The sequence below is a fragment of the Mastigoproctus giganteus genome, chromosome 8 (assembly GCF_048544385.1).
Source record: "Mastigoproctus giganteus isolate SK-2022 chromosome 8, ASM4854438v1, whole genome shotgun sequence".
Classification (NCBI taxonomy): Eukaryota; Metazoa; Arthropoda; class Arachnida; order Uropygi; family Thelyphonidae; genus Mastigoproctus; species Mastigoproctus giganteus.
Window position 1 is genome coordinate 12,640,167 of NC_143582.1, and position 14,135 is coordinate 12,654,301.

General features: G+C 33.7%; 1 protein-coding gene across 1 annotated transcript; it reads left to right on the forward strand.

Moving 5' to 3' along the window:
* The first annotated feature begins 4,146 nt into the window (after nt 1-4,146).
* Nucleotides 4,147-12,590, forward strand: LOC150081260 (dual specificity protein phosphatase 14-like). The gene is made up of 3 exons (XM_090379476.1): nt 4,147-4,314; nt 5,828-5,966; nt 12,331-12,590. Exons 1-3 carry the CDS (start codon nt 4,147-4,149, stop codon nt 12,588-12,590), a joined length of 567 nt encoding a protein of 188 aa, XP_090235602.1.
* The last annotated feature ends 1,545 nt before the right edge of the window (nt 12,591-14,135 follow it).

Genomic DNA, 14,135 nt, shown 5'->3' on the forward strand with positions numbered 1-14,135 from the left:
TAACCCTGTATGTATTGCTGTTTCCATTCTGTGAGAGGTCAAATGGGCAAAGTATGACAATGGTTTCTGTCTGTTCAGAGACTATTCACAGTGTTTCCTGTTTCATCAAATTTCCTACTAGCTGGTTGTTTATTGTGTAAGGACAAGTGATTATTTTAGCTGTTTAACCTACTAAAAATGGGAACATGTTGAATAGGTATTCTTTGATAAAATCTGACAGTGATATTTTTCTAATTTTATATAGAATCTAATGATGAGTAAAAAATTAGAAGTGTTTTGTTTCTTGATTTTTCAGAATTGCACTTTTGAATAAGTTCATAATCCAAATTCTAAGAATTGACTTTCTATTTATAATAATTTCAAATAATTTTTTTTATACTTTTTAAAGCTGAAAATAATTGTTGTCTTGTTGCATAAATTTGCTTTCTTAAAAATAAATTTAAAAGCAAAAATAATTTTTCAGCTTTATTTATACTAAATGATTGGATTAGTTTAAATAAAGCTGAAAAATTATTTTGGCTTTTGGAAACGTTGATTTTAAGTTATATTTCCTGATAAATTTTAATATTGTTTTGTGTAATTAAATTAAAGCTTAATTACGCAAGAAAATACATATAGTTACAAAAAATGACAGTTGAAAGAAATATAGTATTTTATTGTCAAGATATTCATCTGATATATATCCATATTGATCTTCAAAAGCCTCACTTTGTATTTTTGAAAGAGCTAAATTAAAGTGAAATGGAATTTATTGTTAATATTCACACTTCTACTATAGTACATGATAATGTGCTATAGTAGAAGTGCAAGTTTAAAAATAACTCTCAGTTCTACCGTGAGAGTTGTTTTTAAAGCATTCCTGCCCCATGTTAATTTCCTCATGGTATTTAAAAAAAAAAAAACTGTTTTATTCTTTTAATTTCATATTTATGTGATGTATTTCATCTAATGCTTATTTCACTTGTTTTAAGCCATTCACCTAACAGTGGTTTAATTAGCTAACAGATGACCACCCTAAATAAGAGTAGCCATCTTTTAGATAATTAACCATTATATATTGTATGATAAGTAGAGTTCGGATTTTTATGACCTTAAAAATGTCAAAACATGATCAAAATATGTCATTAAATTTAACCAAATATGTCATTAAATATGACTAAATAATTTACCTTTACGTACCGTATAAATGATAATATTTACTTTTTGTATTCTTTTAAAGTTGTACAACGACTTGTTATACAAATTTATAACAAGTAATATAATGAAAATATCACAATTTGCGTGTTTTTTTTTTTTTTTTTTTTTTTGAAATACAAACATTAAAATAATTTTTTTTTTAAACATACAAAAACCAAAATGTATAGGCTATGGTACTAGGCTACTAACACTTAAGTTGCTAAGTATTTTCCATCGCATTGCAATACCTGTATCCACTCCAAATGTTTTGGAGTAAATCTCCTATCATCTGCTAATATTCGCTTGTAAGCAGAGAAGGACCTCTCAACATCAGAAGATGTGACGCTTCTTGATTAGACCGGGGTTCAAGCCTGTGACCACCAAATACAGAGGATGCAAAAAGGTCAGGGAATGACCACTGCATATCCCGGGAGCAATTATGGCCTTAGTTGCTAATACTCACTCTAAAACTTGAGAAATTTTGCATATGTGAAAAGCATACCAAAGAAACCTCGTGAAGGTACAGAAATGATGAAGGAAACAACACAGACACAACAACAGAAACAAAACGGTACAGAGGGACTTTATTCAAAAATGGCAACATAGCACTAGCTGCCATTACACAGATGCATCACTGCGAAAGGTGAATCTAGCAACAGTTGCGTGATTAGTTTTATCCAGAACCTTTGATGCAAGGAGATAAAATTTAGACGGTTCATCTGAATCAAGCTTTCTAACAATAAAATTAGCTATATCCTTCACAATCCGTGGTTTCGTCAACTGAACCACACACACACAGCTGCTTCCAATACCTTCGCAAATATTGTTTAGACACTGCAAGTAATAAGTAAATAAATATATTAATTAAAATATAGCCTACACATTCAGTCTTTTGGATTTTATTAAATAATAAATTATTTAATAAAATCAATGAGAGCGTATCGATTTATAGCAGTCCTCAAGGTAATTTTTCCGTAACATTGATTCGTCAGCAATTTTTCGGGAGCAGTATTTTTCCAAGAAACTTTTGAAGACCGGATTGTTCACTTTGTTCCAAGGAATGTGCAAGGCAACCATTGCGTGGCATAAATCGGCAAAGAATGGATCTGATGTTTTTTGGTTTTCTGCAGTAACGTTATGCTGTTGTAATTGAGATACTTTTGTGCAAGGAACCTTAGAAATGTATTTATATATTTATTTAAGATTATTTATAAAAATTATTATTATTTTCCGATTTATATGAAAAAACTAAATATGCACGTGCATTAAATTTGGAATGTCCATATATTGAAGCATCCAAAAATAAAAATTATGATAGATCTATTACCAGATAATTAATTTACTTAAATAAATTAAGCAACAAGGCATAATATTTAAGAGTTTAAGATTCTATATAATATTGGTGTAGATACACCATAGATAACCGGCGCCTCCGTAGCCATGTCAGAAGGAGCGTAGCACACGCTTCTTGATTAGACCGGGGTGTGAGCCCATCACCACCAAATACGGAGGATGCGGAAAGGTCAGGGAATGACCACTGCATATCCCGTAGTAATATGGTCTTAGTTGCTAATGCTGCTAAAAATCAAATAACTAACCATAGATAACTCATAAAGAACAACAACGATAGTAGTTTTAAAGGCATCATTTCATCTGAATCTCATATTGTGCTCTTCCTTCAAAACGAGTTGCCCACGTATTGCACTACTTCCAATAAGTATCGCTTCACTTATAGAGAAGACTGTTGTTACTTGTCTTACCACCACCCACCAATGAAAAGCCAACTAGCTTTGAAACGGTGCCGTCTGGGTGATGGTACTCACTGAGAATAAGTAACGATAGTCTTCTCTATTAGTGAAGCGTTACTTATTCGAGTTAGTGCAATATGTGGACAACTCATTGTTGAAGGAAGAGCACAATATGAAATACAGACAAAATGATGCCTTTCACACTACTATCGTAGTTGTTCTTTAAGTGTTATTTATGGTGTATCTACACCGATATTATATTTATTAATTAATTTCCGTACCTCTTTATTGCACGCATTGCAATATATTATTTTTCCATCTGTTTGGTATGTGTCTTTAGACTCTTCTACAAAAGAAATCCTTTTTCTAAAAAGCTCAATTTTGCTCGATTTTGGCTTCATTTCGCCAGCAGCTGAAGTTTCTAATGTATAAAATAAGTTGAACAAATAATTCGTTGAACTCAGTATAAAGCAAAACTACTGTAAAGTTTTAAATTACAGCTAAAAGTACACTACGGTGTGGTTGTGAGTGACGAAAGAGCAAATCAAAATAACTTTTGGGATTTAGCCGCTTGTGCCTGCCCACACTGGAACGTGAAATGATTAAATGTAAATTCTAACAGTTTTTTAGAAATATATTTTAAATCAATTTGATAAATAATTTGTCGATTATCGTAAGACGAAATATGAAAGTTTTATGCCAACAAGTATAAAATATGCTATTAAATATTATATTTTATATATTTTTTGAAATTATGATCTAATGTGTAAAATATGATGAAATATGAAATTATAAACACGCTTCTTTATGATCGTCAGACCATATAACATGGACACACTAAGTTTCATGCCTTTTATGCAAACGAAAAATGAATATGATAATACATAAAAATCCGAACCCTAATGATAAGACATTCCAACATTCCTTACCTATGTTGCAAAAATCAATAGGTTTCTAGACACCATGACACTGTTTAGAAATCTTGTACAGTGGCCTCCCACTAAATAAAATCACTCAACTATAAAAGTTGAGTGATTTTACTTATACCACAAGAATTTTTTACATAAAAGTTGCAGTTTTATAAACTATCTTTTATTAAAATTTTGACAAAGCTAATTTTATTTCATATTATTTACTAACTTCTTTTTGTTACTTCCAGTGTTACTTATTTGAAAAATGCATGGATAATATCAGAAGATAAAAGAAATCAGTTAACATCACAATGTCTCTTTTTACTGTTATGTCTCAAGTGAATGACCACTTATTTATATCTTCGGCAACAGCTGTCACAGTGGAGAACATACGAAAGCATCGAATAAACTGTGTTATTAATGTTACCATTGACGTTCCTAATCTGCAGCTGAGTAGTGTGGAATTCATTAATGTTCCAGTATGTAAATATTATACTTTCAACAATAGTGATATTAAAATTTAATTAAATTTTTTTCAAAAATTTAAAAAACAAATTGAAAATTAAGAAATTAAAATATTAAAAAAAATTATCAGAAATATTTTGTATTAAATCTGCAATTATGATATTTTGTGAAGAAACCACACACACACACCCCGCACCTAAAAGGTCCACCTGTAGAGCTGGGTTTGAGTCCCATCATAGACTAGAATTTCTAAAGGCTTCTTCTGTAGTTAGCTAATCCCAAGCAGTGGAGTACCCCCCCCCCCAAAGTTATTCCATATTTTTCAACCTGTACAACAAAAAATGGGCCTGTGAACACACTTGTGATACACATATGATACACAACAGCACAACACATTCTAAATCGCTGATGTACCTAAAACCCTATGACAACAGTTTTTCTTTAACAAATAATCAACATTTACTTCATACTTCGGCGCCTCCATAGCCAGGTGGGAAGGAGCAGCAGTGCATAGCACACGCTTCTTGATTAGACCGGGGTTCGAGCCCGTCACCACCAAATACGGAGGATGCGGAAAGGTCAGGGAATGACCACCGCATATCCCGGAGCAATATGGCCTTAGTTGCTAATGCTCCTAAAAACCAAATAACAAACAAACAAACTTCATACTTCTAAATTATCCTTCTTTCATTTTAACTTTGCACTTATAATTTTTTTATTACCTTAATTATTGTTTTTTCCCTGTTCTGAAATTAATGCTTAAACAGTTTTTTACCTTTCTAATACATGAAATACTTGTTTTGCACATCTTTCCTGAACTCTTCCCAAGCTTTTTCTTTATCTTCTTTCACACATCTTAGTCCTCTTGCACTTTTCTCTATATTTAATAAGAATTAGATTTATTGCCAAAAAATTCTTATAATATTTTTTCTTTTCTCCAGTTGCTTCATAAACTCCTTTGGTCTACCTTGCTCTGAATTTTCTGTTTTTGCAGCCCTTTTTACCACACCTCTTTTTGCAGCTTCCAGTTAAGTAATCTCAAATTTTTTCAAGTCGCACTGACATCAGAATGCCATTTAGCTTTTGAGCAAAAAGATGTCTATATTTGTTGGCAAATCTGGGAGCATTTTGATTTTTATCCATTTCAACAACTTTCTTGTACCTCTAATTTTTAGCACTAAATATCATTTTTAAATTATTCAGTGCAGGATGAGGATCATTCTTCGAATTTTCTAAAATATCTATAGCTGTAATTGTCATTTCCTACCATGTTATTTAAATCTTCAACCGACATATTCTTACTTTGTCATTAGTCTCTACCATACTTTGTGAGAATTAGAGGTTTTCTTTTTAGCCTTTGGCTGTACTAAAACATTTCACCAACCTTCTTAAATTTTGTCCACATAGCTCTGCTGAATAATGTTTTACAGCCAATTAAACTTTACTCCAAAGTAATTTTAAAAGCTGTTACCACCTTTTCCTTGTAATATATCTTATTGCAGTTTGTTTTTTTTTGTTTTTTTTTAGGTGTTAGATTCTCTAGCTACAGATTTGTCTGTCTACTTTGATCAAATAGCTGATAAAATAAATGATGTTCACAGGGATGGAGGAAGGACTTTGGTTCACTGTATAGCAGGAGCTAGTAGATCAGCATCACTATGTTTGGGTAAGTTAAAAGAATTGAATATTGCTTTGAGCATCTGTGCAAGTTCTATACAAATTTTAGCTTTTATATAATTAATTATTAGAAGAGGGATATTAATTGTTTTTGCCATTTGAGTAGTCAATAAAATCAAGACTGTTATAGTATTCAAGAATTTTATAGATGTTTATTGATTATCATCAATCCAAATTTGATACAGATTGGCTTTATTTCGGTTCTGTTGAACCCTATCATCAGGCTTAAACCATTGCGAAATGAACAATCTGTATTTTTCTTCTCACATTTTTTGTACAAGATTGTGGGTAAGGCTGTACAAAAAATTTGTACAGCCTTACCCATAAAGATACTTTGCTCTCATTGGAGGTTATACTTTGCATATGGTGGAATATAAAGGGCATAATTAATTTAACATATTGCAACTGAATTAGTAGTAGTAGTAGCATGTGATGCAAGAAAGCAAGTGTATGAGCTTATGCAGCATCAGCCAAAAAAAAATTGCACCATTACTACCAAATGATATTGTATAATGCAACAGAAATAATTGTTGCCTTGTAATAAAAAGTTATACCTCATCCATTATCATACTCACTAGAGCAGTGACTCAGACTGTAGTGTGCAGACCCCTGTGGGGTCTATTTACAAGTCCATAGTCTGTAAAAAAAGTGGACTCTTCTCATTATGTATACCAAGGTAACATTTTAAATGAGGTAATGATAATTACTAATCATAATTTAAGAATGACTTTTTAACATTCATTTTTATATTAACGTGTCTATAGTTTTCTAAATTCACTAAAGATGTGATATTTATATATCTCCAGTAAGGCCTCTAAGGTTGGGATTATTCATTGCACAAATTTAAACAGATAAACCAACCGTTTAGAACTGATTTAATAATAAAATAAAATGATACAAAAGAGTAAAATAATATTTACAAAAATTTGATTTACAAAAAACTAGTTTACAACAAAAATAAAATAAGTAAATAAGTTAAAATGCATTAAAATATATAAATTTAAAAGCGGTAAAAACACTATTGAAGCTTTCGGAGGTGTCTGCCTCCTTCCTCAGCAATAATGAAACTTAAGCAACACATCCTTAAATACCAGGTTCACGGCAAACGTGGATGACCAGGCGCATACTCGGTATTCCTTTCACGTGTACCAGAACCGGAAGTGGTCTGGGGATGTGGAAAACTAAAACGTTTATCTCTGGCAAAAACCACTGCCTCAAAAAGGGGGTGAAGCCTAACTCCCCTGTCTCTGTTCATGCTATTGTTGCCAGAGGATCCAATCCACAGACTTTCCAGCCACTTGCAGTTCCAGAATTTATGCGCCCAGTCAAGGATGACAGCGTTGCTGGGGGAGATCTGGTGTTGTTTTTCCCAATAGTGCTCGGCAATGGCGGATTTATTGAGCTCTGCGGTCCGTATCACTCTTGAATTGGAGAACCCATGGCTGTGATGATGTCATTAGATGTCATATCATTATTCACGTGTATCCCCATAGCACATGAGGTAGAATGTGTGAAGCTGGCTTTACAGAAGGATAATACCGTAAGTGCTAGATCCCACCTAAACATTAAAAGGTGCCTCCATAGCCAGGTGGGAAGGAGCAGCAGTGCGTAGCACACGCTTCTTGATTAGACCGGGGTTCGAGCCCGTCACCACCAAATACGGAGGATGTGGAAAGGTCAGGGAATGACCACCGCATATCCCCGGAGCAATATGGCCTTAGTTGCTAATGCTCCTTAAAAAAAAAAAAAAAAAAAACCACCTAAACATAAAAGATATGTTGTGCTGTTGAATTGTGTCTTTCTAGTACAACCTTGGTTTTCCAAGGAGTAATGTATAAACTCCTTGGAAAAGAAAGGTTCATGGCACAGCCATGGGTTCTCCAATCAGCGGCATTGTCGCAAATCTGGCTATGGAGGAATTAGAGAATAGGGTTTTTGCGAGATTGGAGTTCCCTATGCATTAGTGGAAACGATATGTTGATGACACGTTTACTATTGTAAAGAAGGGGAGAGAGGAAGATGTGGTCTCGTTTCTCAATGATTTCTCCCTCTTTATAAAATTCACCTTGGAGGTAGAAATAGATGGCACCCTCCCATTTCTGGACATAATGGTATATAGGGAAGGCCCCACACTTAGAACCCAGGTTTATAGGAAACCAATGTGTAGGGGCCAGTATACACATTATAGGACGGCACAGACTGCCCAACATAAAAATAGTGTGGCCAGAGCACTTTTGGGTATGGTGAGGACACATTGCAGCACCTCTGAGGAGGGGGAGAAGGAAATTAGGCAAATTACGAGGGATCTTATGAGGTGCGGTTACCCCCAGAGGGTCATTGTTAAATACAATAGAGAGGAAGAGCCTAATCAGGTAGTTCCGCCTGTACCGCTTACCACAGTGTATGTTCCCTACTATCCGGGCCTGTCAGATCGCATTGCAAGGATGCTTCGCAACTTTCAGACACGCCGTGTGCAGCTCCCAGGCCGGAGGTTGCACACAGTAGTGTCACAGGTCAAAGACCCCATTACTAGGGATTCTAGTAGTGGGGTCGTATATGAGATCACATGCCCAGATTGTGGGGAATGTTACGTTGGGGAGACAGGAAGGCGTCTCAAGGACCGTCTGGAGGAACATTCAAGAGCGATACAGACCGCAGAGCTCAATAAATCCACTATTGCCGAGCACTATTGGGAAAAACAACACCAGATCTCCCCCAACAAAGCTGTTATCCTTGACTGGGCGCATAGATTCTGGGACCGAAAGTGGCTGGAAAGTCTGTGGATTGGATCCTCTGGCAACAATAGCGTGAACAGAGACAGAGGAGTTAGGTTTCACCCCCTTTTTGAGGCAGTGATTTTTGCCAGAAAGAAACGTTTTAGTTTTCCACATCCCCATACCACTTCGGTTCTGGTACACGTGAAAGGAATACCGAGTATGCGCCAGGTCATCCACGTTTGCCGTGAACCTGGTATTTAAGGATGTGTCGCTTAAGTTTCATTATTGCTGAGGAAGGAGGCAGACACTTCCGAAAGCTTCAATAGTATTTTTATCACTTTTAAATTTATATTTTAATGCATTTTAACTTATTTACTTATTTTATTTTTGTTGTAAACTAGTTTTTTGTAAATAATAAAATTTTTGTAAATATTATTTTGGTCTTTTGTATCATTTTATTTTATTTTATTTTACTATTAAATCAGTTCTAAACAGTTGGTGTATCTGTTTAAATTTGTGGTGTGATATTTATAGTAACATGATTTTTATTAAATTTGATTATTATTATCGAAATTTGATAGAAAATGGAAATCCTGTAATGGTTATTACTAATAAGCAGTTACAGTGGACCCCCGCTTTACAATATTAATTTGTTCCAGAGACACTATTGTATCGTGAAAATATTTTAATGTGAACCCAATAACATGCTGTTTTTTGGTAATTCGTTCAAAGTCCTCGGAAGTCGAAATTTTTGCTGTATAACTAAGCTGTTTATCTCTCTAAAAGATAATTTTTATAATAGAAATTGTATTAGTTTTATATAGAATACTGTATTTTCCAGAGTATACCATGCACCTTTTATTTAAAAAAAAGTAGTCCTAAAATTGTGGTGCATCTTATACACTGGAATAAACATTAGAACACAAAACAAATTTTAAAAAGGAAAAAAAAATAAAAAATGCTAATGGTGCCACATTTTTACTTATTCTCCCCCTCCCCAAAATGTTTAAAATGATAATTGGTAATTCTAAACGTTAGAAAACCATGAATGGTAATTTTAATTTAACTTACACTGGAAAAGTTGTTTCAGTGGTGGCGTGGTGATGAAGTTTGAAGAGAATCTTTTACTATCAAGATATCAGAACAATCTTCAGAATCTGGTGTTCTTTCCAATCACTGCCTCTTGCTACTTATCATACAAAAACTGTTCAAAGTGGTTTGCTTTTGGTGCTTTCTCTGAAGGTTCTTGAAATAACTTAACACCTGATCTTCAAATTTGCAGGTCATCAATTCAGTGGTTTCAATATCTGGGTTTTTTTCTTACTGTCCTCTTCACAATGTTCCATGCAGCAAACATGTCCTTAATTTCATGAGTTGTTGCTACGTGGTCATTATCCTCGTGTTTCTCATCTCCACTGTCATGCTCACCCATCTGCTCTAATTCCTGGAGCTCCTCTGTTGTCAGCTCTCTTCCATGGTCCTAAATTAACTCCTTCGCATCTGCGGCATCAATCTCAAGAGCCAAGGACTCACCAAGAGTGATAATTTCCTGTTCTAGAACACCAACTTCAAATCCTTCAAAATCATGGATGACTGAAGGCCACGAGTTCTTCCAGGCTGCATTGAGATGTCGAGCTGAAACTTCATTCCAAGAACTGACAATCATTTTTACACAGTCTAAGGTAATAAACCTAGTCTTCCAGAATTCCTTTAAGGTGATGGCTCTTTCTCCTGAAGTCTCTTCAAAGCACTTGGCAAGCATCTTCTTCGTGTAAATTTTTTTAAAGTTGGCAATCACTTGCTGATCCATTGGCTGAAGCAGAGGGGTGGTATTGGGTGGAAGAAATTTGACAGTAACAAAGTCAAATTTGTCCTCCAGAGATCGGGAAAGTTTATTATCTTGGCCTGGCGCATTATCCAAAATTAGCAGTGCTGTTAGAGGAAGTTTGTTCTTTTCTAAGTAACTTTTGACTGAAGACAAAACACTTCAAATACCCATTCATTGAAGAGGTGTCTTGTCACCCGGGCCTTCTTGTTACACTGCCAGAAGACACCCAACCTGCTTTTGGTGACCTTTTGCAGTTTAAACACTCTTGGAGTTTCTGAGTGGTAAACCAACATTGGCTCAAGTTTAAAATCACCAGAGGCATTGGACCCCAATTGCAGAGTAAGCATATCCTTCGTAGGCTTATGCCCAGGTAAAGAGGCCTCTTCTTTTGTGATGTATATTTGCCTGGGCATTCTTTTCCAAAAGAGGCCCGTTTCATCTGTATTAAAGACTTGTTGAGGAAGGTAACCCTCTTTCTCAATTAGCTCTTGGAACTCCACCTTAAAGTTTTCAGCTGTTTCCTGATCAGTACTTCATACCTCTCCATGCCTTATGTCACTTTTAATATTGGACCATTTTTCTAAAATGGTCCAACCAGCCTTTGCTGGCTTTAAAGTCCCCATATCACGTATTGTTAGTTGAAGGTGTTTTAGCCTCAAAAATCTGCTTTGCACATTCGCAATTGTATTGTCCAGGAACTGTATCATCACCCTTCATTTGTTTTTCTTTTATCCACAGCAACAAAAGCCTTTCCATTTCTACAGTGAGTTCTCTTCCTTTTTGGACTGTGTTAGATTCATCACTTACTTTAACTTTCTTAAGGATTTCTTTTTGTTTCACTATGGTCAAATGGTTGACTGGGAAAAACCATATTCATGCACCAACGAACTAATTTTAGCACCATCATCATGTTTTTTCACTATTTCTTGTTTAATTTTAATTGAAATTTTCTTTTTATTGCACTCTTTAGAGGCCATATTATCAGTTTACACAATGTTGTACATTCAAGAATTCAGTACAGCAAATTTTTGGAAAGCAACACAACACAAAAAATCACTTCAACTACAGGATACAAAAACAAAACACATGCTCAACACATTTACAAATGCTGCTATTGGCTGAGAGAAAGGACCACGTGGTGGAGACAATCATAAGGCATCGTAAAGTGAAATAAGTAGGGTAAATGGTTAGTAGAATCAGCTGCTTTAGAGTCAGAAAACCAATTCAAATCATTAAAATGCACTACACCCTCACACACCATTTATTGCTGTGTTTTGTTTTAAGAATCAATTTTGAAAGCATTTGTGATATTTTTCTAAAGCACATTTCTGGAGATCACTACCATAAAACAAAAACAATTTTCAGTTTCCAGTTTATTAATCTTTTCTGTTAGTGCAATCTAATTATAAATGTATAGTAAACTCTGATCTTATTGCATTTACAATAATACCGATAGCTGGAATTCTGTGGGTTTTTACATTATTATCGTAAAATGTGTTTCCCCTTCACTAAAATCATAAATTTCCAGAATCTTCTCTTCATTCCTGTTTTTTAAACTTTGTTTAATAGAATTAAAATTTTAAATTTGCAAACGTGATCGCAATGTCCCGCACTTACTACATATCGTACAGTGAAAGGTATTTTATTATGGAGAGTCCATCGTAAAGCGGGGAGTCCACTGTGTTTACTTTGACTACTTTAGTAACAATGATAGCATGGTTTTATGATATTCAGACTTTGTACCATTTTGCAAAAAACGTACTTGCTCTGTTTATATATTCCATAAATACCTTTTATTGCCTTTCTAGCGTACTTGATGAAATACCAGAAATTGAGGCTTCGGGATGCATTTCGTTTTCTAAAATCTAAGCGTCAAGTTATTCATCCCAATAATCATTTTTTTGAACAGCTCATAGAGTACGAGAAGAAGCTGTTCGGTAGTGCTACTGTTCAGATGGTGCCTGTAACCAGTACGGGCCCTGATTTGATTGTACCTGATGTATATAAAGAAGAATGTAAAGGTTTTGTCTGGCTGTCTAGCTTAAAACATGCACTAAGTAAAAAGTAAACTGGTTGAAACTTTGGATTTTATAAGAAAGAATTGTTGCTATGATAAAGATAAGTTGCAAGTAAATTGAAATATCTAATAATTAATTATTCTGTTATAAATATATCCTTATAATGTTTATTTATTAAAATTTGATTTAAAGAGGATTAATTAATTTAAAAAGTAATATCAACTTTTTAATTAATGAATTAGATGTTCAAGATACACTGTCTAAAAAATTTATAGCACAACTTTATTAACATAAATTTAAAATAAATTGTCATTTGTGAAGTTTTAAAGAAATTTTTTAAACAGTTAAGCAAAGTAGCAATTCTAAAATTTAATGACATAATTTTAAGAGAATGATTAATCTGTGGAAATGGATTTTTGTCTTTATACTATGACCTTGTTCCACAGATGCATAATTAGGTAAGATAGACATTTTTATAAAAACATGACTGCTCCTTAGCACAATTTTCTTTGCTAGTAGAAACCTGACCTGTGCCCCTCTAAATGTCTCATATAATATACCAAGTGTTTTAATGTTTTAAATTGTGTGGTTTCTGATTTATAAGACTAAAAAAAATATTAAAATTGATATTAAGAACTAAAATTAGATGGTAGGTTAGATTGAAAGTGGATAGTTTCTTTTATGAACAGTCTATAATTTAATTTCCATCCAGCTTTCTGTTGAGTTATTGAAAAATTAGTTTATGGCTCTAGCAAATACCTTTCCTTAGTCTAGTTGACTCTGTTTTAAAAACTTTATTTCAAGAGTAATTTTAGGAATTAATGCATTTTTATCTTGTTTATATTCAGCAGTACTCCTCTCATCTGTCCAGATATTTAATGTTCTGGAATCGGTGATATAGATATGTTACATATGTTTACAATTCTTGCTGATGTCAACCAAATGGAGAAATGAAACTTAAAAAAGTCAACTGAGAAATTATGTCTCTACTTATATAAAAATTATCAGTCATTCTTTATACTTTAGTACTTTTTTTATAGATGGATTTATTTCCTTAAAATTATTGATGTCAGTATGTGTCAACAACCGAGACATTTCTCAGTTGACTTTCTCAAGTTTCACTTCATGAATGTTACTCCCAACTTCAATAAAAGCCTTTAATAGACATGTTCATAATGCCATTAAATGCTTTAAACACTTCTAAAAGTCTTCAACCATAAATATTTCATAAAATTGAAAACATTCCAGTGGTACATTTTTTGAAGTTTGGATTCGTGCAACAAGCACTTTCCACAGAAAGTGACTACCTTGAAACCAAACGGTGCAAAGAAACTAAGTATTTCTTATTATATAAAAGATCTTTAGAATGAAATGCCTTTTCTAATGATCTGGAGCCTAGTACTTATTGCATTCCAGGCATTTTACTTTTGCATTTATGAAAAGCATTTATCATTAAACATTGCTCTAGTAAGACTTATTTTGAAAGTAGTTATCATCCATCCAGATGCATCTAGAAAGAAGTAACTAACTAATAAAGTAACTGTAGTATCATTTCAAGATCTGAATGTTTTAACTGTATTTTTTACTTTATATTT

Bases quoted from the DNA above. Each gene is read 5' to 3' on its own strand.
- LOC150081260 (XM_090379476.1), top strand. From the start codon at position 4,147: ATGTCTCTTTTTACTGTTATGTCTCAAGTGAATGACCACTTATTTATA. The intron at 4,315-5,827 runs GTATGTAAATAT...GTTTTTTTTTAG, and splicing joins TGGAATTCATTAATGTTCCA to GTGTTAGATTCTCTAGCTAC. The intron at 5,967-12,330 runs GTAAGTTAAAAG...TTGCCTTTCTAG, and splicing joins ATCAGCATCACTATGTTTGG to CGTACTTGATGAAATACCAG.